Source organism: Carcharhinus amblyrhynchos, chromosome 22 (genome assembly GCF_965287045.1).
Source record: "Carcharhinus amblyrhynchos chromosome 22, sCarAmb.v2.hapA, whole genome shotgun sequence".
Lineage (NCBI taxonomy): Eukaryota > Metazoa > Chordata > Chondrichthyes > Carcharhiniformes > Carcharhinidae > Carcharhinus > Carcharhinus amblyrhynchos.
In genome coordinates, this window is record NC_137345.1 from 31,392,108 (window position 1) to 31,414,823 (window position 22,716).

General features: G+C 40.1%; 1 protein-coding gene and 1 long non-coding RNA gene across 2 annotated transcripts in view; both read left to right on the forward strand.

Moving 5' to 3' along the window:
* LOC145357037 (uncharacterized) overlaps positions 1 to 21,296 on the forward strand; it is a 447,747-nt gene extending 426,451 nt beyond the window's left edge. Inside the window, exon 2 of the long non-coding RNA XR_013889237.1 lies at positions 20,333 to 21,296. This is a non-coding gene — a long non-coding RNA (uncharacterized LOC145357037). The remainder of the gene's footprint in view (positions 1 to 20,332) is intronic.
* The window catches only part of LOC145357036 (plakophilin-1-like), a 59,304-nt gene extending 38,008 nt beyond the window's left edge, over positions 1 to 21,296 (forward strand). The window contains exons 8-14 of the mRNA XM_080210088.1: positions 2,604 to 2,774; positions 6,518 to 6,694; positions 7,794 to 7,947; positions 8,360 to 8,546; positions 10,930 to 11,014; positions 14,545 to 14,663; positions 18,588 to 21,296. Of these exons, the coding sequence (XP_080066214.1) occupies positions 2,604 to 2,774; positions 6,518 to 6,694; positions 7,794 to 7,947; positions 8,360 to 8,546; positions 10,930 to 11,014; positions 14,545 to 14,646 (876 nt within the window). The 3' untranslated portion in view covers positions 14,647 to 14,663; positions 18,588 to 21,296. The remainder of the gene's footprint in view (positions 1 to 2,603; positions 2,775 to 6,517; positions 6,695 to 7,793; positions 7,948 to 8,359; positions 8,547 to 10,929; positions 11,015 to 14,544; positions 14,664 to 18,587) is intronic.
* Positions 21,297 to 22,716: the final 1,420 nt, after the last annotated feature.

A 22,716-nucleotide genomic window follows, 5' to 3' on the forward strand; every position in this document is an offset into this window, starting at 1 on the left:
TTATGTTCTTATGTTCTATCAGCCTCCGAATTGCTAGAGGTGTAGAGACCAATTTAACTGTCTGGAGGTGGCCGCTCACAGGCAACCAGAACCTGTCTTCTATCATTAATTCACCGTGCTTGGTAAATCTCAGAGTGTCTGTTCTCCACCGTCCAGATTTCAAATCTGATGATGGCTTTCAAAAACCTACTGGGAACATCCGTGTTGTGTCTGAAATGAAAAGTACCCTTTTCCTGACATAAATCATAGAATCCTTATCGTGCAGGAGGAGGGCATTCGGCCCATTGAGTCTGCACTGACCACAATTCAGTCCAGGCTCTATCTCCATAACCCCCACATATTTACCCTCCTAATCCCCTGACGCTAAGGGACAATTTAGCATGGCCAATCCACCTAAACTGCACATCTTTGGCATTAATGACATTCATCTGGATTAACAGAGTATTTGAAAAACAAAATTTTGCTTATGTTTGCCCCAAATTCTTTGCCATCCACAGTATAGAGTTATTATTTTCCATTTATCAGTGAGCCAAATAGCGCAATGCTCCCCTCTCATCTTTCTTTTTTGGCCTATATTTATTGTGAATGTCATTTAACACAAAATGGGATAAAGTTTCTCCCGGTAATATTATATAACAATGCATTGGAGAGCACGCAGAAGCGGTTTACAAGAATCTTCGGTTATGAGGAAAGCTTGGAGAGGTTGGGATCGTTCTCCTTGGAGAGAAGAAGTCTAAGAGGAGATTTGATAGAGATGTTCAAAATCATGAGAGTACGTAGGGGAAACTGTTCCTGTTCATAAAAGAATCAACAATGAGAATGCACAGACTTGAGGTGATTTGCAAAAGAAGCAAATGTGATATGGTGTGGAAAAAAAAAATTCTCAAATGGTTTGGGTCTGGAATGTACTGTCTAGAAGTGTGACGGAGGCAGGTTGAATTGAAGAATTCCTAGATTGCTCCTATTCAAGTCATTATGTGCAGGAGTACAGGGGAAAGGCAGGGGAATGGCATTGAGTCATGATGCTTGTTTGGAGAACTAGTGCAGTCACAATTGGCCAAATAGTCTTCCCATGTGCCATAATGATTCTGTGCTAAATCAGATTATTCCTATAATGTAGTACTAACCAATGCACCGCTTTCACATTACTTGAGCCTGCATAGGAATTGTGATCTATTCCTTAATTCAGCAAGATCCTAGTAGATCTGTGTCTCAAATCCACTACACATCTTTGATCTATATCCCTCGGTAATCCTTAATAAATAAAAAATGTCACTTTGAAGCCCTGAGCAGTTCCATGGATCTGGCAGCTGACTGGGGGAGAGAATTCCACATTTCCAAGGGAAAAAGTTTTTTCTGATTTCATTACTGAATGGCCCAGCTATAATTTTACCACTTGCATACCAAAGGAAGTAACTTCTTTGTATTTACTTCATTGAGCACTTTTGTAATTTTAAAAACCTCAATATTATCCTTCAAGCTTCAAAACTTGTAGAGCAGATTTACTCTCTGATATTAGCTTTTCTGCCGTTTGGCCATTCACACCTTCATTTCTCTCTATGAACTGCCATTAGCACCTCTTAGCCTTTCCCCTTGTTTCTGTGGCTATTATTCATCTTTCATTCCTTCACCCTACAGTATAAATATCTCCCACTTTCGATGCAATTTAGCTTTGACAAAGGGTTATGTGGACTCGAAACATCGGCTCTTTTCACTCCTTACAGATGCTGCCAGACCTGCTAAGATTTTCCAGCATTTTCTCTTTCTTGGTTTCAGATGTCAGCATCTGCAGCAATTTACTTTTATGTAGAGCAGATTTTCTTTGTCAGTGCAATGAATATACCTCATTTTACAATTAAGATGAGGGTTGGTCCTTGAGTTGATTTTCAAATACTTTACCTTCCAATTACTACAGTTAATAATCCCAGGTGCCCTACAATTTGAACACTTCAACAATATACTTTATATTCAGATACAAACCGATAAACATTTTAGCTACCTTTTATGATTGTTAATGATGTATCACAGTTTGGTATGGTTCCTGCTCTCAGAACAAGACCACACAAAAAAACAAAGGGTTGTGAATGCAGCCCAGTCCATCACGTAAACCAGCCTCCCATCCATTGATTCCATTTGCACTTCCCACCGCCTTCGAAAAGCAGTCAGCATTATCAAGGACCCCATGCACTTTGGACGTACAGCCTTCCAGCTTCTTTCGTCGGGAAAAAGATACAAAAGTCTGACATCATGTACTAACCAACTCAAAAACAGCTTCTTCCCTGCTGTCATCAGACTTTTGAATGGACCTACCATATATTAAGTTGACCTTTTTTCTTCACCCTAGCAATGACTGTAATGCTACATTGCATACTGTAATGCACCTCTCCTTTCCTTTTCCCCTTTGTACTATTATGAATGGTATACTTTGTATAGCACGCAAGGAACAATACTTTTCATGGTATACCAATACATGTGACAATAATAAATCAAATTAGCCAATTTTGTAATAAAAGCTTATATTAATAACTTGGCCAGCATAAATATTAAATTAGTGTTTTCTGCTGTTTAACTCTTGTAACACCATCTTTTTTTTTTCCTGCCAGTCTGTTGAAAACTGTGTCTGTATCCTACACAACCTCTCATATCACTTGGATTCTGAAGTGCCAACTGCATTCAGTCAGATAACTGAGAATGGAAATGTGCAGAAGCGAAGTAGAGTAACAAAGAAGTCCTCAGTAGGCTGTTTCAGCCCTGCAACTGACCAGTTTGATGAGGTAAACATACATATCTATTCTTGAAGACGCTGTTAGTGTTATTTTTACAATATTTCAATAAATTCTGATCTGTTTTCAGGCCTTTAAGCTTTAAGTCCGGTTTTTCATTTTTTTTTGAATATCACTTAAGGTTTTACCAAGAAAAACTTAGCAAAATTAATAACTGAGTGAGTTTTTTTTAACAAGTTTCCTCTGAATACTAGGCAGACAGGAACAGGAGTTGGCTGTTCCCTTAGTTCTATGACTCATAAATACTGTATCCAAATTTTGAAGATTTTAGTTGACCTACCCTCAACATTTTTGAGGAGGAGAGCTCTAGATCTCCACTATCCTTTGTCTGAGAAAAAAATTTGTAACATCAACATCAGATAGCATACCACACTGATTTTTAAATTTATCTGTACTCCTCCACTAAAGGAAATAATTAACTATCAAATTCTTCAATTGTTTTGCATACTGCAGTTAGATCATCCCGAAGCCTCTATGCTCAAGAGGATACATGTCTAAATTATGCAACAGCAAACATTAAAATATTGTCCATGCCATTGTTAAAGTGTGAAGGGAAGCTGGTTTATTCAATAACAAATGGGTATTGTCCCAGTGGCACTTCTGCAGTTTAAAAGAATAACCCATATGTAGCTCCATCAAAACAGAAGTTGTTTGGGGTTTAGAGTATCGCATTAAAAGGGGAATTCCTGACAAAAATACCTGCTGTTAAGATGAGATTTTATTTTTAACTGCCCTCTTTTCATTGCTGACAGAAATAAATGACTGTGTGAGGTATTGCGCTTTGCAAGGACAAACCAAAGTAGAACGTACAGGCTAAATGGTAGGACTCTGAAGAGTGCAGTTGAACAGAGGGATCTGGGAATACAGGTACAGAATTCCCTAAAAGTGACATCACAGGTGGATAGGGTCGTAAAGAGTGCTTTTGGTACATTGGCCTTTATAAATTGGAGTATTGAGTATAAAAGTTGGAGCGTTATAGTAAGGTTATATAAGGCATTGGTGAGACCGAATTTAGAGTATTGTGTACAGTCTTGGTCACCTAGTTACAGGAAGGATGTAAATAAGGTTGAAAGAATGCAGAGAAGGTTCACGAGGATGTTGCCGGGACTTGAGAAGCTGAGTTACAGAGAGAGATTGAATAGGTTAGGACTTTATACCCTGGAGAGTAAAAGAATGAGGGGAGATTTGATAGAGGTGTATAAGATTTTGATGGGTATAGAGTGAATGCAAGCAGGCTTTTGCCACTGAGGCTAGGAGAGAAAAAAACCAGAGGGCATGGGTTAAGGGTGAAAGGAGAAAAGTTTTAAGGGAATATTAGGGGGGGCTTCTTCACACAGAGAGTGGTGGGAGTGTGGAATGAGCTGCCAGATAAAGTGATAAATGCGGGGTCACTTTTAATATTTAAGAAAAACTTGGACAGGTTCATGGATGAGAGGGGTGTGGAGGGATACGGTTCAAGTGCAGGTCAGTGGGACTAGGCAAAAAATGGTTTGGCACAGACAAGAAGGGCCGAAAGGCCTGTTTCTGAGCTGTAGTTCTTTATGGTTCTATTGTGACTACATAGTATATAGAAGTATAATGAAGTGCACTTCCATTTATTTGCTAGAAAGCTCATAGCACAGAGCAGTGAAATAAGCTGTTCAAATTTTTCTTGTGCTGCAGGTCATGTCATTCTCACTAGCAATATGCGGCACAAAAGTTAAGTACGTTAGATATGTACCACAGAAAATTGAATCTGAAGCCATAGGGCTAGATGGTGGGCTTGAAGGCAGGAAAGCATCTTAAATCCAGTAAGTCGCCTACCTGCCAATATTTGCCTGCGCAGAGCCATCACGGTTGTACTTGTGGATGGGTTGGCATTTGATAGCCCAAAAACCAGTAGGCCAATTGAGGAACGGGCTCATCCCACTGGCAACAGCATTGAAACCGTGACGCGAGAGGCCATAGCCAAGCAGCAGCCTGGCGGGTTTCTGTCTGAAGAGTTGTATTGGAGTTAAAGTGTAGCTCTGTTTTCTCTCTCTCAGATTCTGCCTGACCTGCTGTTTTTCCAGCATTTTCTGTTTTTATTTGAGTTCAATTCAGTGTATGCAAGGGAGTTCGGTCCCTTTTTTTAGATTGCATGTTGGTTTTTAAGTGAACTCTCCCATTGGAAACCAACAATTGCTGTCTTCATAATTGAAATTTCAAAATGCCTTAAATAATCAATGTTCACACTTTATACTGCTGTCATCCAACCGGCAGAAGCTTTAATGAATTAATTTTTCATTTTTAAAGAAATTCCTAATCTTTTGTGTTCTTGATACTGCAGCAAAATTCATTTTAGCGTGGAAATATGGAAAGTGAATACTTGTGGCAAAACTTATTGATTTGCCGTGGTATTAAAATAAAGTTTGTTTATTAATCACAAGTAAGGCTTACATTAACACTGCAATGAAGTTCTGTGAAATTCCCTGAGTTGCCACAGTCCGGCGCATGTTCAGGTCAATGCACCTAACCAGCATGTCTTTCAGAATGTGGGAGGAAACCAGAGCACCTGGAGGAAACCCACACAGGCACGGGGAGACCATGTAAACTCCACACAGACAGTGACCCAAGCCAGGAATCGAACCCGAGTCCTGGGTGCTGCAAAGCAGCAGTGCTAACCACTGTGCTGCTCTTGGTATTATGCCAAGTGGTGTTATCCAGTTGATTTTGGTTGCAGAGGCAGGTAGATCAATGGAGCAGGACACACCAACACATAATATAGATTCATTTTAAAGTCATAAATTCACTCCTTTTTATAATCCCATTGTAAATTACCTATACCTATTTAAACGGTCACATTGTAATTGCACCCTCCCAGTGGTGAAGCTGAAACACTTTCTCCATCAGGCAGCTTTAACTACAGAATAGCAGGTCTTCAAAGTTTCTATTACTAATGTGGACAGAAGTTACAATGGGAAATGGGCAATGCCAACCACAGAGCTGAAGATGGAAGTTAGTTTAATTACATGAATTCGGAATCATTTTTGAGTATTTTTTTTCTCGGAACACTTTGGCAGTATGAGGGGGGGTTCTTCGTGTGGGCACGTCAGGCGTCATGATGTGGAGATGCTGGCGTTGGACTGGGGTAAACGCAGTAAGGAGTGTCAACACCAGGTTAAAGTCCAACAGGTTTATTTGGTAGTAAACACCACTAGCTTTTGGAATGCTGTCAGGTTACCTGATGAAGGAAGAACGTTCTGAAGGCTAATGGCATTTACTACCAAATAAACCTGTTGGACTTTAACCTGGTGATGTGAGACTTCTTACTGTGTTTACTACATCAGGTGTGCCAGGGCACACAGTTGGAAACCATGGTTATATGGTATTACACAATTTATGGAACTTACTTTTTGTTGACATCTTTCACCCAAAACCAATGCTTCAAGATTAATTAAAATTTAGTTTCATGCAGCATTTTTGTTGCTGGTAGATTTGAATCCAACTCCAACGCAAACTATATTTTAGTAGAAATATCGATCACTGCTATCTCAAACAGAAAGGAGGTGGGTAATTTTCACTTTTGGAGTTGGTGGTTAACTTGCAATTTGGATTTGTTTCCTGTTGTGCATCTGATTTTTCTTCCAATGGAACTGAAAATCAGCCAGCCATTCATACCCATTGGCATGCCGCTCCTGCCAAAACTGGAAAGAGTTCCTTTGAAATGTTTATATTGGCCTTTCTGTCACGTGTGTTTCTTTTTCCTTCCACAGCCTGATTTATATAATATGCCCCTGCCTCCAGAGGATGACAATCCCAAAGGTGTTAACAACCTTTCGCATTCAAACGCAATCAAAATGTATACCGCTCTTATTAGTAAATCCAAGTCCGATGCTACGCTGGAAGCTTGTGCTGGAGCACTGCAGAACCTTACAGCCAGCAACAAAATGGTACAGAAACTTTGAATGGACAGATTTTTTTTAATATAGTGTAGCAAAACTTTGTTGCTTAATATATGAAAGGGATTGTGTCTCTAACGCTCATTTTATGGAATCACATCTAATCTGGGTGTTTTCTCTGTCAACTGTTAGTAGAGAAAATGATGGCCTCGTGCTATTATTGCTAGACTATTAATCCAGAAACTTAACTAATGTACTGGGAGTTTGGGTTCAAATCCCATCACAGCAGATAGAACATAGAACTCTACAGTGCAGAAACAGGCCCTTCGGCCCATCGAGTCTGCACTGACTACAATCCCACCCAGGCCCTATCCCCACATGTTTAACCTCTAATCCCTCTAACCTCCACATCCCAGGACAGTAAGGGGCAATTTTAACATGGCCTATCAACCTAACCCACACATCTTTGGACTGTGGGAGCAAACAGGAGCTCCTGGAGGAAACCCGCGCAGACACGAGGAGAATATGCAAACTCCACACAGACAGTGACCCGAGCTGGGAATCGAACCCAGGTCCCTGGAGATGTGAAGCAGCCGTGCTAACCACTGTGCTACAGTGCCGCCCAATGCCACCCAGATGGTAGAATCTGAATTAAATAAAAAATATCTAATTAAGAATGTACTGACGATGACCAGAAAACCGTGTTGATTGTTGGGAAAAAACCCCTCTGCTTCACTAATATCCATTAGGGAAGGAAATCTGCCGTCCTTACCTGGTCTGGCCTACATATGATTCCAGGGCCAAAGAAATGTGGTTGACTCTCAACTGCTCTCAGGCAACTGGAGGTGGGTAATGAATGTTGTCCAGCCAGCAATACCCATGTCCCATGATTGAATAAAAAAAAACACAATCCTGTGCAAAATGAAATTCAGTAGAATCAGCCAAACTGTTGAATGCAAAAATGATTAACTTTATTCTCTTTCTTTGCAATGAAATATAAAGTACATTTCCTATTTCCGTATTAGCTTTTAGACTCGGAGTTCAAGTTCATCCATTTTAATCAATGTGGGGAATGGGCTTATAATTAACAGGATATATGCACCCTATTTGTTTTCAGAAACATTTAATTTCTTTGACTTTTTTTCACAAGTCGTCATATCTGATGAGTTCAAAAATAGTAGATAAAGAAAGGGCGCTTCCTCAGGTCACAAAGCTTCTCAGTTCAAGCAACTCGGAGATACAGAAAACTGCAGTTTCGCTGCTGAACAACATGTCGAGGCATAGTAGTCTCCAGCCACAATTGGGTGAGACATTTTCTTTTGACACTCACCCGCAAACGGTTATACAGTTGAATATGCCTACCAAACCTGATATTGGATGGCTGAACAATTCCTAACTGCCTTGTCTATTATCATAGATGGGAAAATTGTGATTTTTTATGAAATATTTTCCATTTTGCATGAGATCAATGTTTTCCATTAATCATTTCAGCTGTGTTGCAGGGGGTGGGCCCCCAAGTAGTCAATTATTGATCACTTAATGGTCGCTCTCTGCTGTTTTGAAGCCAGCAGGAGGCGGTCAGCACTGTGGTGAATTCCAAGCAGGCAGGCCTACTTGGGAGTATGACACCATGCAAGTGTTGACAAAGCCAAAGTTGTGATTTTGGTAGTGTCTATAAAGTTTGAGTAATTAACCAATTCTTAAATCCTTTGTCAGCATCTCAGACCTTACCAGATTTAGCGCGGCTTCTCCCTGGAGAAGGCAGTAGCTCCAAGACTTCAGACGATACCATCGCGTCGGCCTGTAATATTATGCGAAATCTGATACCAAGTAATACCAGCATGGCAAAAACAGTACTACAGGGCTCCATGTTAAGAAATCTGATCAGCCTTAGTAAATCCAGGTATTTCATCAGAAAAACATTTTCTAATTTAGCAAGCAACCAAACTGTTTTAACTTATTTTCATCCCATTATGATTTGGACACGTTTAGACCAATAAATGGGTTAATGCCTCTATTAAAATAGATACAGAAGCTTCCAAAAGTAACATTATGTACTCATACACTGTTATTCACAATATAGTTTTGAGGTAACTGAAACTAACTTGACTTTATTTTGATAAATACAGTTGATTGGTTTTAAATTTGTTTTGAATAATAAATGTTGCTATGCAGTAATAGATATTTGGACACCAATGTGGGTGACTCTTAACTTCCTTTTAATTTGATATATTGTTGTTACATGTGTTGGAATGCAGTGAAAAATATTGTTTCTTGCACAACTTACAGACAAAACATCCGTTCATAGAGTACATAGGGGAGACGGAAAGGAGAGGGTACAGAATATAGTGTTATAGTCATAGGTAGGGTGTGGCAAAAGATCAGCTTAATATAAGCTATGTCCATTCAAAAGTCTGATAGCAGCAGGGAAGAAGCTGTTCTTGAGTCGGTTGGTACGTGATCAGACTTTTGTATCTTTTTCCCAACGGAAGAAGGGGCAAGAGAGAATGCCCGGGGTGCATGGGGTCCTTGATTATGCTGGCTGCTTTTCTAAGACAGCAGGAAGTCTGGACAGACTGAATGGATGAGAGGCTGATTTGCATGATTGGCTGTGTCATATTCATAATATTTGTCATTCCTTGCAGTCTTGGTCAGAACTGTGATACATCCAAAAAGAATGCTTTCTATATTGCATCTGTAAAAATTGGTGACAGTCCCTCTGCAGGAACATAGCAAGTCAATTGCTTCAAAGGCAATTAGGAACGGACAAGAAATGCTGGCCCTGCCAGTGATGACCACAGTCATGAACAAATTTTAAAAATCTACATCAGTTTCTAACTGAAATGGAGAGCTCCCAATGTGGTGTTGTTGGAGCGATTCCTATTGGTTTTCCACCATTCTTAATTGGATCCTGAGTGCACTCATTGGCCACTAGTTTGACCAGCTAGTCAACAATTGGGCATCTGACACCATGTGGTTGGTAGCTGAAAATTCATTCACTCAACCTCGGGGTTCTGACCACAATGTGCTACATTTATGCAGTAATGTTTTTCCTGGTTTGAAACAGTACTTTTCAGTTAATTCCAAAACAAAACTGAGAAGCGTTTAGAACTTTTAATCGGTGTACCACATTTGCCAAACATTTTCCTGCCAGAATTTTATTGGCACAAATGCTGTTAAAAAAAATCATGGGTGGAAAGAAACAATGTGAACAATTTGTCTCTGTTCCTCTAAGATGTAGAACTACTAGGGGTTTAATGGGATTGAGAGCTACAGATAGGCCTGGTAGGTATGGATATGATTGGCGCAACTTGTGGGCCGAAGGGCCTGTTTGTGCTGTAGTGTTCTATGTACTTCTGAGGTTATGCTAGCCAAGTAAGCAGACCTCTTTCCGAAATAAATTTGCACTTTTTTCAGTCTGGCATTTCCGCTAGGAAATACATTGAACATAATCCCAGATTGTTAGTGTCATTGATTTGTGAACTGAACAGGGCATTCATTTTCCAGCATCACAGCAGTGTGGGATCATCAGGAAAGTATTATTCAGCAGTATTATTTAATGCTGTTGGTCTTCACTTGGTTGTTTTCACCTGCTTTTGGTACTGAAGTGTACAGGGCGCCACAGGGTTAGTATTGCTAACTCAGCTCCCAGAGATCTGGGTTCAATTCTTGCTTCAGGTGACTGTTTGTATGGAGTTTACAGATTCTCTCCCTGTATGCGTGGGTTTCCCCCGACAGTCCAAAGATGTCCAAGACCTTGACGCCGCCATAATACCCCCAAATCAAGGTGATTTGTGACTTGGAGGACAGCTTGGAAGTGACCCTGTTTCTATGCAGCTTTTGGCCATGCCAAATTGCCCCTTTAGTGTCCCAAGATGTTTGGATTAGCCATGGTAAATGTATGGGGTGACAGTGGAGAGGGCTAGGGTAACATACTCTGTCAGAAAGTCAGTGCAGACTCGATGGCTGGAATGCACTGTAGACATTCTATGACAATTGGTGGAATTGCTAGTTTAGTGGGCAGGTAGTGCTTTGTTTCAAAAATCTATTTGTGCCATGTAAAAGATTGTAGATCATTCAATGTAAAGGTGGTGATGTATATAATTCTCTGGTATTTAAAATTCTGAGCTTTTGCGCTAACTTATTCTGTTCCAAGTAAACTGATACCTGCTCAAAGACTATGAGAAGTTCCATACCTATATATTAGTATGATATATTTGGTCAAAATTATGTGCATGCAAATTGCATTGTGTAAGTATGTAAATATTATCCATTTATTTTTATAGTGCTCATCCCTCTGCTGGCAAAGCTGCTTGTCTTCTCCTGTATGAATTGTGGGCACAGAAAGACTTGCAGAGCTCCTTTAAAAAGGTATGTAACAGATTCTTAGACATGGCCTGATTTTATTTCTGTTTTATCCATTAATGGTTAGTGTGTGAAATTGTGATTTAAGTATCAGCTGGCATCACACATGTATGATGCATTTGGCTACTTCGGAGACTGGAAACCCTACCAAAATCTAAAAAAGTCTGTGGTGCATTTTCATTTTCTGTGCATTCTCAGTGGACGTGAGTTTTAGTTATCAAGGCCAGTATTTATTATACAATCCTGGTCACATATGGCCTGGCTTCTCCTTATTATTTCAGCCCTTGTGAAGGGGCTCCTTCACTGCTAGTAGGTAGAGAAGTCCAGAACCTTGATTCTGCCATAATACATCCAAGCCAAGGTGATTTGTGACTTGGAGGGCAGCTTGGAAGTGACCCTGTTTCTTTTGCTACTCTTGTCATTCCAATTGGTGAGTGTTGAGAGTATGGAAGGTGTGTCAAGATAATACTCTGGATCAAGAGAAACAGAACAAAGATCGATAAATAGAATTGAGCTTTGATCAGCTATGAGTCAGAGTCATGATTTAATTGAATATTGTGTGAATAGTGGCCACAAGGCACTATAAATTGCTGCTTTTTTTTGTTGTCCGTTTTCTATACTTTCAAAGAAGTCTGGCAACTTGCTGCAGAATATTCTGTAAGTAGCACACGTTGCGGCCATAGTGGTGCAGGCTGTATAAGGTGGTAGATAATGAGCTTATTAAGAGGATTGTTTGACCTGGATGTTACCTAGCTTTTTAAGTGCTGTTACTAATACACAAGTGCAAGTGCAGACAATTACACTCCTGAATCATGTCTTGTCTTGTTGGTGCTGCAAACATTTTGGGAATCAGAAGTTAGCCACTCACTCTTGGAAGTTAGGGTTTAATGTGAAGACTCAATTAGAATCATAGAGTCCTGACATTTGGCCCATTGATTCTGCTTTGACAATATTCCCACTCAGGCCCTATCCCCATAACCCAAATATTTGCCCTGCTAATCCCTCTAACCTTCACATCTTTGGACACTAAGGGACTATTCAGCATGGCCAATCCACCTAACCTGCACATCTTTGGAATGTGGGAGGAAACTGGACCATTGAGGGGGGAGAGATGAAATATGAGTGTAAGCTAGCTTGTAATATCAAAGAAGAAAGGAAGAGTTTTTTTCAACATATAAAAGGTAACACAGAGGCAAAAATAAACATTGAACCATTGGAAAATGAGGCTAGAGAAGTAATAATAGGAAACAAAGAAATGGCAGCGGAACATTGGAAGACACGAGTGGGATGCCAGAGCTCCAGGAGAATCAAAGGCACGGGTGAGTGCAGTGGTCATCGTTAAGGAGAAGGTTCTGGGGAAATTGAAAGGCCTGAAAGTGGAAAAATCACCTGGACCGGATAGACTACACCCCAGGGTTCTAAAAGAGATAGCTGAAGAGTTTGGGGAGGCATTGGTGGTGTTCTTTCAGGAATCAGTGGAGGCAGGAAGGGTCCCAGAGGACTGGAAAGTAGCTAATGTAACACCGCTATTTAAGAAGGGAGGGAGGCAGCAGATGGGAAATTTGTAGACCAGTTGGCCTGATTTCAGTCATTGGCAAGATTTTAGAGTCCATTATTAAAGATGAGATCGCAGAATACTTTGAAGTACATGATAAAATAGGACTGAGTCAGCATGGCTTTGTCAAGGCGGGTGGCGGGGCGGGGGAGAGCGGTTAATGTCTGACAAATCAGTTGGAGCTCTTTGAGGAGGTAACAAGGAAATTAGATAAAGGAGAACCAGTGGACGTGATTTATTTAGATTTCCAGAAGGCCTTGACAAGGTGCCGCATAGGAGACTGTTAAATAAGTGCCTATGGTGTTAAATCCAGTTCACACAGAGGATTGGCTGACTGGCAGAAGACAAAGTGGGGATAAAGAGGTCTTTTTCAGGATGGCAGGTGTGCTTTAGGGGTTGGTGCTGGGACCACAACTTTTCACAATATACATTAACAATTTGGAAGAAGAATCTGAGGCACTGTTGCTAAGTTTGTAGATGATACAAAGATATGTAGAAGGGCACATAGTGTTGAGGAAGCCGGGAGGCAGCAGAAGAACTTGGGCAGGTTAGGAGAGTAGACAAAGAAGTGGCAGATGGAATACAATGTGGAAAAGTGAGGTTATGCTCCTTGGAAGGAGGAATGGAGGCAGATTATTTTCTAAATGGGAAAATGCTTAGGAAATCAGAAACACAAAGGGACTTGGGAGTCATTGTTCAAGACTCTGTCTAAGTTAATGTGCAGGTTCAGTCGGCAGTTGGGAAGGCAAATGCAATGTTAGCATTCATGTCAAGAGAGCTAGAATACAAGAGCAGGGATGCAATTCTGAGGCTGTATAAGGCTCTGATCGGACCCCATTTGGAGTATTGTGAGCAGTTTTAGGTCCCATATCTAAGGAAGAATATGCTGGCCTTGGTAAAGGTCCAGAGGAGGTTCACAAGAATGATCCCTGGAATGAAGAGCTTGTCGTATGAGGAACGGTTGAGGACTCTGGGTCTGTACTTGGAGTTTAGAAGGATGAGGGGGGAATCATATTGAAATTTGCAGGATACAGTGAAGACTGGATAGAGTGGACATGGAAAGGATGTTCCACTAGTAGGAAAAACTAGAACCAGAAAGCACAACCTCAGGCTAAGGGGGCGTATCCTTTAAAACAAAGATGAGAAGGAATTTCTTCAGCCAGAGAGTGGTGAATCTGTGGAACTCTGCCACAGAATGCTGTGGAGGCCAAGTCATTGAATGTTATTAATACAGAGATAGATATGTTTTGATTTATAAGGGGATCAGGGATTATGGGGAAAAGACAGGAGAATGGGGATGAGAAAAATAGCAGCCATGATTGAATGCGGAGCAAACCCAATGGGCCGAATGGCCTACTTCTGCTGCTGTGAGTTATGGTCACCTGAAGGAAACCCACGCAGACAGGGAGAATGTGCAAACTCCTCACAGGCAACCACCCAAGGCTGGAATTGAAGCCTGGTCACTAGCACTGTGGGGCAACAGTGCTAACCATTGTGCCACCATGATGAAGGATGTTTATAAGCTATAACAATTAATGACACAAGTTCAGATATTTTACGGTATTCTGACATACAGCACGGAGTCTGCATTTTTGAGTGAAGGAAATAAGAATTTGATTTCTACACACATGGCTTAAAAGTCGTAAATTTACAATACTGTGCTTCTTTATTGTGAATGCAGGGAGTCAGACATAGGGTAGGAGTCTTTGATCTCCTCCATGGTTGCCCCACTGCAAGTAACAATGGAGAATTTGGCACTCGGCCAAAATGCCATTCACTGCAGCGGCATGAAGAATTCCAGCCACAGAGGAGGTTGCAGGTGGAGATCTCTGTGCAAAGTTAATGATTGATCTTTTTTTAAATGATAAAGAATTAAAAATTTGGTTTTGTTTTCTGAGGCAGCGAAAAACTTTTGAATTTTGATTGACACTTGTGAAAAGTCAAGACAATAATGTGACAATATATTTTTGTGTTTTAACAGGAAGGATTTGGCAAAAAGGACTTTGTAAATGATTTGACCACGGCTGCTGTCAAATTAACTCAACAGCATTCTGGAAGGCTCCTAAGCAAAACATTATTTTAACGGAAATGTTCAGTAAGGTAACTGGAAAAATAATTCCTTGAATGTCACTGATCTTTAATTGGATTTCAGAATGTGATTTGGTACAGATGCAAATCGAATATGTTTTATTTTGATGAAGTATATTTTATTAGACAAAGGGTCATCCAGACATGAAACATTGGCTCCATTCTCTCTCCACAGACGCTGGCAAACCTGCTGAGATTTTCCAACATTTTCTGTTTTTGTTTCAGATTCCAGCATTAGCATTATTTTCCTTTTATATTTTATTAGGGCCTTTTTTTTTGTTGGTCAAAGCCTGAATAGCTTGACCTGAGTTAAGGTAAACCCGTAATTTTCATTGTTACAATTAGGGTGTAATCTCAATCCCAAATTGGGCAGAATTTTCCGTGTCACCCTCCTCGGAGTGTTTTACGTAAGAAATATGAGCAGGAGTAGGCCATCTAACCCCTCGAGCCTGCTTCACCATTCAATAAGATCATGATCTGATAACTGGGTTCAGTTCCATTTACCTGCCCGCTCCCTATAACTCTTAATTCCTTATTGGTTAAAAATCTATCTATCTGTGACTTAAACACATTTAACAAGGTAGCCTCTACTGCTTTATTGGGCAGAGAATTCTAAAGATTCACTACCCTCTGGGGGAAGAAGTTCCTCCTCAACTCTGTTCTAAATTGACTCACCCCATATTTTGAGGCATTGCCCCCTAGTTTTTGTTTCCATTGCAAGTGGAAATAACCTCGCTGCTTTTACCCTGTCTAGCCCCTTCATTGTCTTATATGTCTCTATAGGATCTCCCCTCAATCTTCTAAACTCCAATGAGTACAGACCCAGTCTACTCAATCTCTCCTCATAAGCTAACCCCCTCATCTCCAGAATCAACTTGGTGAACCTTCTCTGTACCCCCTCCAAAGCTAATATATCCTCCCTTAAATAAGGGGACCAAAATTGTACACAGTACTCTAGGTGCAGCCTCACCCGTATCTTGTACAGTTGCAGCACGACCTCCTTGCTTTTATACTCCATCCCTCTCGCGATAAAGGCCAACATTCCATTTGCTGCCTCGATCACCTGCTGTACCTGTCATTGGATATTCCAATCCTGCTGCTGCCAATGGAGTTTCTTGTTGTCCACACCCTCCACCACCAGCAAATGACCAGAAAAGCCCGGTAAGAAGTCTCACAACACCAGGTTAAAGTCCAACAAGTTTATTTAGTAATAAAAGCCACTAGCTTTTGGAGTGCTTACTGCCCTTTCATCAGCTGAGCCTCTTCGTCACCTGACGAAGGAGCAGCAAGCACTCTGAAAGCTAGTGGCTTTTGCTACCAAATAAACCTGTTGGATTTTAACCAGGTGTTGTGAGACTTCTTGCTGTGTTTACCCCAGTCCAATGCCGGCACCTCCCCATCAGAAAATCCCACCCAGTGACTTCAGGTTGTCATCGATTTTGAGTCAAGCTTTTATTCACCCGCCCTTCTGGCAGGGAAATGGCTTCCCCACATCAGACCAGAGTTAAAATAGCAGTCAAGGTTCAGTGCTATAACCTGACTGTATATGTATTTTAAGAGCCCACCTGCTCAAGGAATGTTACAAGTTTGCTTTCCAGATACTCTGTTCCCTGTGTGACAGACACCTTTTTATCCTGAGACCTGGTTCCTCAGGAGAGTCTGTGAAATAAACTTGCCAAACTTTTGAGCATGGTTGGCGAGTTAATTACTTCTTGTCTCACTTGGTTTCTAATATCGTAGCCTGTATAACCCTTGCACCTTGTGGTGTCTTGCCTGCAAGCACACGTACACCTGCTGCAGTGGTGGGAACTGAGCATCTAGCTGCCTGCACTCAAAACGATCGGACACTGTATTGATCACATTCTTGAGCTGTTTTACCTTTAACCCCCTTGGCATCCACCCCTATTGAAATATCAAACAGTAGGCACGAACAGAAACACAATTCTGTGGCAACTGCAGAAGCAATCTGTTCCAGCCATAATGGGGTTCTGTGGCCATTCATTACCTAATTGTAATGCAGGTATACCTTGTCTGTAGTATAATCTTACACTAGGGAATTCACCAGACTATTGTGAAACAACCCAGTGTCATGCCTACTTGCACATATTTCATTCACTATATAAATCAATGGAGGCAATGGGTCAACCTGTCTGTATCATGGCAGATTTCTGGGCAGTTGAGCAAAGGTCATCTTTGTATGTCAATATTTCATATCCCAGCCTCAAAGCTATGACGTGTTTTGCAGATGGATAACTGTTTCTCCAACTAAGAGTTGTGGCTAGCTAATAATTCAATTTTTTTCATTCAAATCATTTCCTACATTATAACTGTCTACAGTTCAAAGTACTTAATGGGCTGTAAAGCACTTTGAGACACTAAATAAAAATGCTATATAAATGCAAATCTTTATTTTATCCTTTTTAAACTAGGGGTATTGCTAAGTTCTTTTTCAACTGTTGCTGAATCTGACTGTCAGTGTCAATGAGTGGGATTCAACACCCCCTCCCTCCCTCCCTCCCTGGTGACTCACCAGTGGCCACTTGTGGGATCTTCTGTTTGTGCTGATGTCTGCAGTGTTTTGTGTGGCTTGCCTGGCTTGCCACAGGGAGTCCATAGTGGGCACAACCAGAAGACCCTGCTGGTGAGAAGGGTCGCAAAATCCAGCTATATATTCTGATTTCTTTACCCCTTGCTCAAAGCTAGGAAGACTGTACATGTTTTCTGACTTTCAAGCAGACAAATTAATTACTTATTAATGGTATGTGGCGAAACAGCATCTAAGATAACAATACTTCTGCTATCAATTACATTGGGCCATCTTGTTCTTAAAAACTTGTTTATGATTTATAGGTAGCAATATCTTATACTGAGACATTTATGAGTTGAAGAACAGAAACTCCAGGAGACTGTGATGACTATAGTTATGCAAGAACTAGAATACAAGAAGTTAGAAGTTAAAGTACAAAGATTCTCTTTTTCAAGCAGTTAAACAGTGGCATCATTCCTGACATTCACCACATAGTTTCAAATTGATTATCCTTACCAAGATTATTATAAAATTTGTAATCAAAGTCCAGATTCATATACACTAAAATACATCCTTGAAGATTTCCTATCAATAATGTTGTTTTGTCTTTTGCCGGCCATCTGCTTTGTTTATTCATCTGAGAAAACGCATACCATACCTATCCTTCCAATCCCCTGTAAATCAACCCCATAAAACATAAGATAACAAAAAATCCCCCTTTACTTGGATTGTTCCATGCATTATACTTGATTTGATAAGATTGCAATCTTTAGCAATCTAATTAAACTGCAATGTTTTATATTTTTTAAAATGTTATTTCTTTCTCAGAATTCAGAAGTCAATAAGCAGAACGGTTCGATCAATCCCGAATCCAACTCATTGCTTGCTCCATAATTCAATTCAAATTCACATTGAATCCAATTCATGGCCCCCACAAAAGGAACACTCTCGATCCTAGCTGATGATAACCTGATCTTGCGCTTGATCTTAACCAAAAGACCATTAAACAGCAAAGTTTATAGATAAAAACATTTTATAAAATGGAAGTTTTATTATGAAGTGGAAGCCTGCAATCTTGTTTTGCCTATAGCCCTTATATCAATTCCCTTTTTAGTATTCCTTGAGGCAATATAATTATTGTATTGTGGAATGTATTTCCCCTCAGTTTGATTTGTGGAAGGGTTTCCCCTCAATTTGATTTATTTGATCTTGAAATCTATTTATTTTTTCACAACTTAATTTAACATTTAAGATTGGAGTGACAATTAAGCGGTTCTAATGTATACACATTGTTCTGTTGAGCGTATAAATGTGCATTTATTTTGATGTGGCGTATTGTGCAGTATTCCTAATTTATATGGTGTTAAATCAAATCTGATCACCTCTAACAAATCCACTTTATTTTGCAGTGGATTCTCTTTGGCTGACCAAAGATCACTTCAATGGAACGCTAACTACACTGAATTTGTGCAGAAGATTTGTATGATATTCCACAAATGAATCTTGTGGGTCGGGAGCGGTGAAGCTAAAATTGTAGCAATTATATATTATTTTGAGAAATGTTGTCAGATTTTGTAAAGTTCAAGCGTTGCAAGCTTACAGTTCACAATGTACATTTATAAATCAGTGCGGCAAAACTTGCATCAGGAAGCATGCTCCCCCCCCCCACCAACCAAAGCTAGGCTGGCGGGTGAGGGAAGTATAAATTTGCGTATGTTAAGTGGCACCTGTAGTACGGTGAAGGCTTTGGGTGACTTAATTGTCCAGAGACCATTTGAAGCCTTAAGTAGCAAATTACATGTTGGGTTTTGCCTAGCAGAGGCCCTCTAAGCAAGTCCCCTCCTTCTGTAACAACTAATGCCCCCACACTCCTCCATTCTCCTCAGAGTCTGTGGGGTTGCATGTGGTCATAGCAGTGGACCACTTGTGCAGTTTTAAATGGTAAATGGAGTTGTGATTTCTAAGCTGGGAGCAGGGCAACAACCTCCACGTAAAATTCCAGCAAATATGTCTATTGTAGTAGCTCCCTTGTCTAGTTGAAACAATCAGCAAGGTGGCTAAAAGTCATAGGACAGTGTTCTATAGAGTATGTATATGCTTGTTAAAGAGATGTATGTAAAAGAGAACCAGATAATTTTGCCACATCATTTCAGTAGAGAAGCTTTTAGAACAACTCTTACATTTTGATATGGAACAGATAGAACTTCAGTTTTCGAATCCTTTTAAATACATGAACCTGTCATTTTTAAATTCATCTAAAGCCCTTAATATTCTCATACTTGCCTGTGCAAACATTCCTTAAGCATGTTGACATAATGAACATGCATTTACAGAAGACAAATGTTGCAGCCCAATTGTTATGACTTATCAGGAACAGACCTAATCATATCACAAAGATAACAAATGATAAAACAAAAGTGTTCACTGTTTATCTGAACTTCTACTTGATTTGTGTGCACGCTATAGTATACCCTGTGTGTCCTGGTGCTTGTCCACCTTCACTGTATACAAATGTATGTTATAATGCTCTCCTTACTCCTTTTCCTGAAATTCTTGATGCTTAAGCTGCTACTGTTAGAAAGATTTTGGGAATTTGCAACAGTTGAATCTGCATCCCTGCCTCTAATGTCCACAACATTGTGGTTGAATGAAATTCCTGTATAAGCACATTTCTCACAAAAATAGTTCAATAATAGACGACTTATAAAGAAAATATTAAAAACAACTTCGCAGTAACTGGTGCTATGTGAATTTAAGCAGGGCCAAACCCAAGTGGCTATCCAGTCATTGGTGAGTTGCTATTACAGAATCACTATTGTGCAGAACAAGACCATTTGGCTCTTTGAGTCTGCACCAACCTTCTGATAGAGCACCTTACCCAGACCCTATCCCCATGACACGTATTTACCCCACTAATCCTGCTAACCTGCACATCTTTGGACTGTGGGAGGAAACCGGAGTACCTGGAGGAATCCCATGCAGACACGGGGAGAACATGCAGACTCCACAGAACTGAACCCGGGTGCTGGCGCTGTGAGGTAGCAGCGCTAACCACTGTGCCATAACTTCGAGTTGGTTCCTGAGGCAATCGTAAATATTGGGCACCATTCCAATAGCTTAGCATTTTGGTTCACAAAGTTATAATCAGTGGGAGTAAGCATTGTCTGTTACTTTTTAAAAATTGTATATTTTGATTTTCTTCAGAATGAATAAAGAAAGCCTGACTCTCATTCTGATTAAATCTCTCTCTCGGTACAATGAATGTATTTGGTTGATTTTGCATGCTTAAATATGTTATGCCCTAAACAAGTCTCTGGGATTGTTACTGCTTCACCTACTCTTTAAGACAAATAGGTGTGTCATTCCAAATGTGCCACCACCTTTCACAGAAAAATGCAGTTGAAATGTGGCTTATCTGAAGGGAACGCACAAGGGCAGATTTTAATCAAGGTACTTACGAGTCAGACAAAAACATTCAACATATTCGTCTGTGATTAAATATTTGACCTGTTCTGCAGTATACATAAAATTTAGTGTCAACGGGAAGCTTTACTGCCAGTGAAATTTGGTTATGTTTAATCTGGAATAATTAATGATAAACTATAATCTTGAATGTTGCATAGCTTTGCAATGTACTTTGTATTATACATTTCTTTTTTAATGCTGCACTTCAAAATAAGTGCAATATGCTCTTCTGTCATTTAATTGTACTGAATTGTTAATTGTTTTGGTTATGGCGTTGAGGAAAGAGAAGCTTCCAAATGCTGTTTTTAAGGTTGCTTTTGCTTGATTTTATAAAGGAGAGGGGCCTGGGAATTTTCACTTAACTCTTATATGTTTCTGGATTTGTTGAAATGTCAGATTTTCTTTTTAAATGACAATCTGTAAATTCAGATTTTGGGGTAATTGTTCAGCATTCAGTTCAAAAATGTTCCAGCATGCAGAATATTTATACATCAGAATTAAGGCTTTTGAGTGTTATTCCCATTGATATTAACTTGTATCAGACCCATAATTGTATCCCTGACACTTCAGTTTTTCTATTGATTAAGCTAGGTGGAGGCATCCCATTCATTTGCACCTAAGTTCATTTTGAAATATTTGTCCCCAAACTGATTTGGAGTCTGTGACGTTCTTGTGTACCCATCATTAAAAACAGCTTCCATCAAAGGGTGGTTTGGAGAAAATATTCTGGAAAAGTTATCACTTACTGGAGTTTTGACCAGTGCCCTGAGACAGCTTCCTAATAAAGGCTCGCACACAGGCTAGTGAAGCACCTAGCTGCAGGAAGGGGTAAATGAGTAGCAACCCAACAGGCTGGTGTTTTTTTTGTGGCACCCTGCAATGAGACAGATGGGGTCTGTAAGCCTACCTAGAGTACTGGCAACCCGACCTACTACTGTGTGCCTGCTTTCATCATGTCAGGAAACTAAATGGAAAATCTTAGGCAGCTTCCTTTAATCACTGGTCAACAAGGCTGGTTAACAAGTTGACTTGCCTCTGATGTTGAAAATGGAGCCAGGAAGTTGGAACACTTACCAGCCTCAGTGTTTGGGCTTGTTGGTTCCTGATCTTGCAGGAGCACAAAAAAATCAGTCTATGTTTATACAGAGTGTTGGGGAAATGTAGAAAAATAAGTATAAAGAGTATGGAAAAAAAACAATAACAGATAATTGAGAGCAAGAAAGGGAGACTGAATAATGAATAAAACAGAAGCAGAGAGTGTTCAGAGAAACTGGAGAGTATAGTTTATTATGCCTACGATATTACTGAGTACTACAGCAAGACCTTTCACTTATATAGCATCTTCAATACAGAAAAATATCCAAGATGTTTAATAAAGGTATAATCAATATTTTTTAAAAAATGAATGCCAAGCCAAAGAAGGACATAGTAAAGGTGAAAGACGTGGGTTTTGAGAGGATCTTTTAAAGGAGTAAGGAAGGTGAAGAATGTTTAGGGAGAAATATCAAAAGCTGGTGTGCACAGTGGCTAAAAGGCACGTCTTCTGTATACCTACCACAAAGCAATCTGTCTGCTACTATGACAAAAATGTGATTGTGGAACGTCTTTGTTTTATCTGAAATTGTATAACCACAAAACTTTAGAAATCTTGTACAGTTAGACCTCTTTATTTCTGAAACAGCAAAATATATCAAACTCCTGAATAAAAAATTAAATGAAAGAATTGTTCAGTTGAATTTGGTGCCCAATTTTTGTGCAAGATGTATGACCGGAACATCCAGTGAAGTCGTATTACTGGATCTGAACAAACTGGTTTGGTGCAGATCCATCTGCATTCCACCATCTGAATCATAGAACCCTACGGTGCAGAAAGAGGCCCTTCGGCCCATCGAGTCTGCACCGAACACAATCCCACCCAGGCCCTACCCCCATATCCCTACATATTATACTCACTAATCCCTCTAACCTATGCATCCCTAGACACTGAGGCAATTTCTTAGCATGGCCAATCAACCTAAGCTGCACGTCTTTGGACTGTGGGAGGAAACCAGAGTCCCTGGAGGAAATCCACGC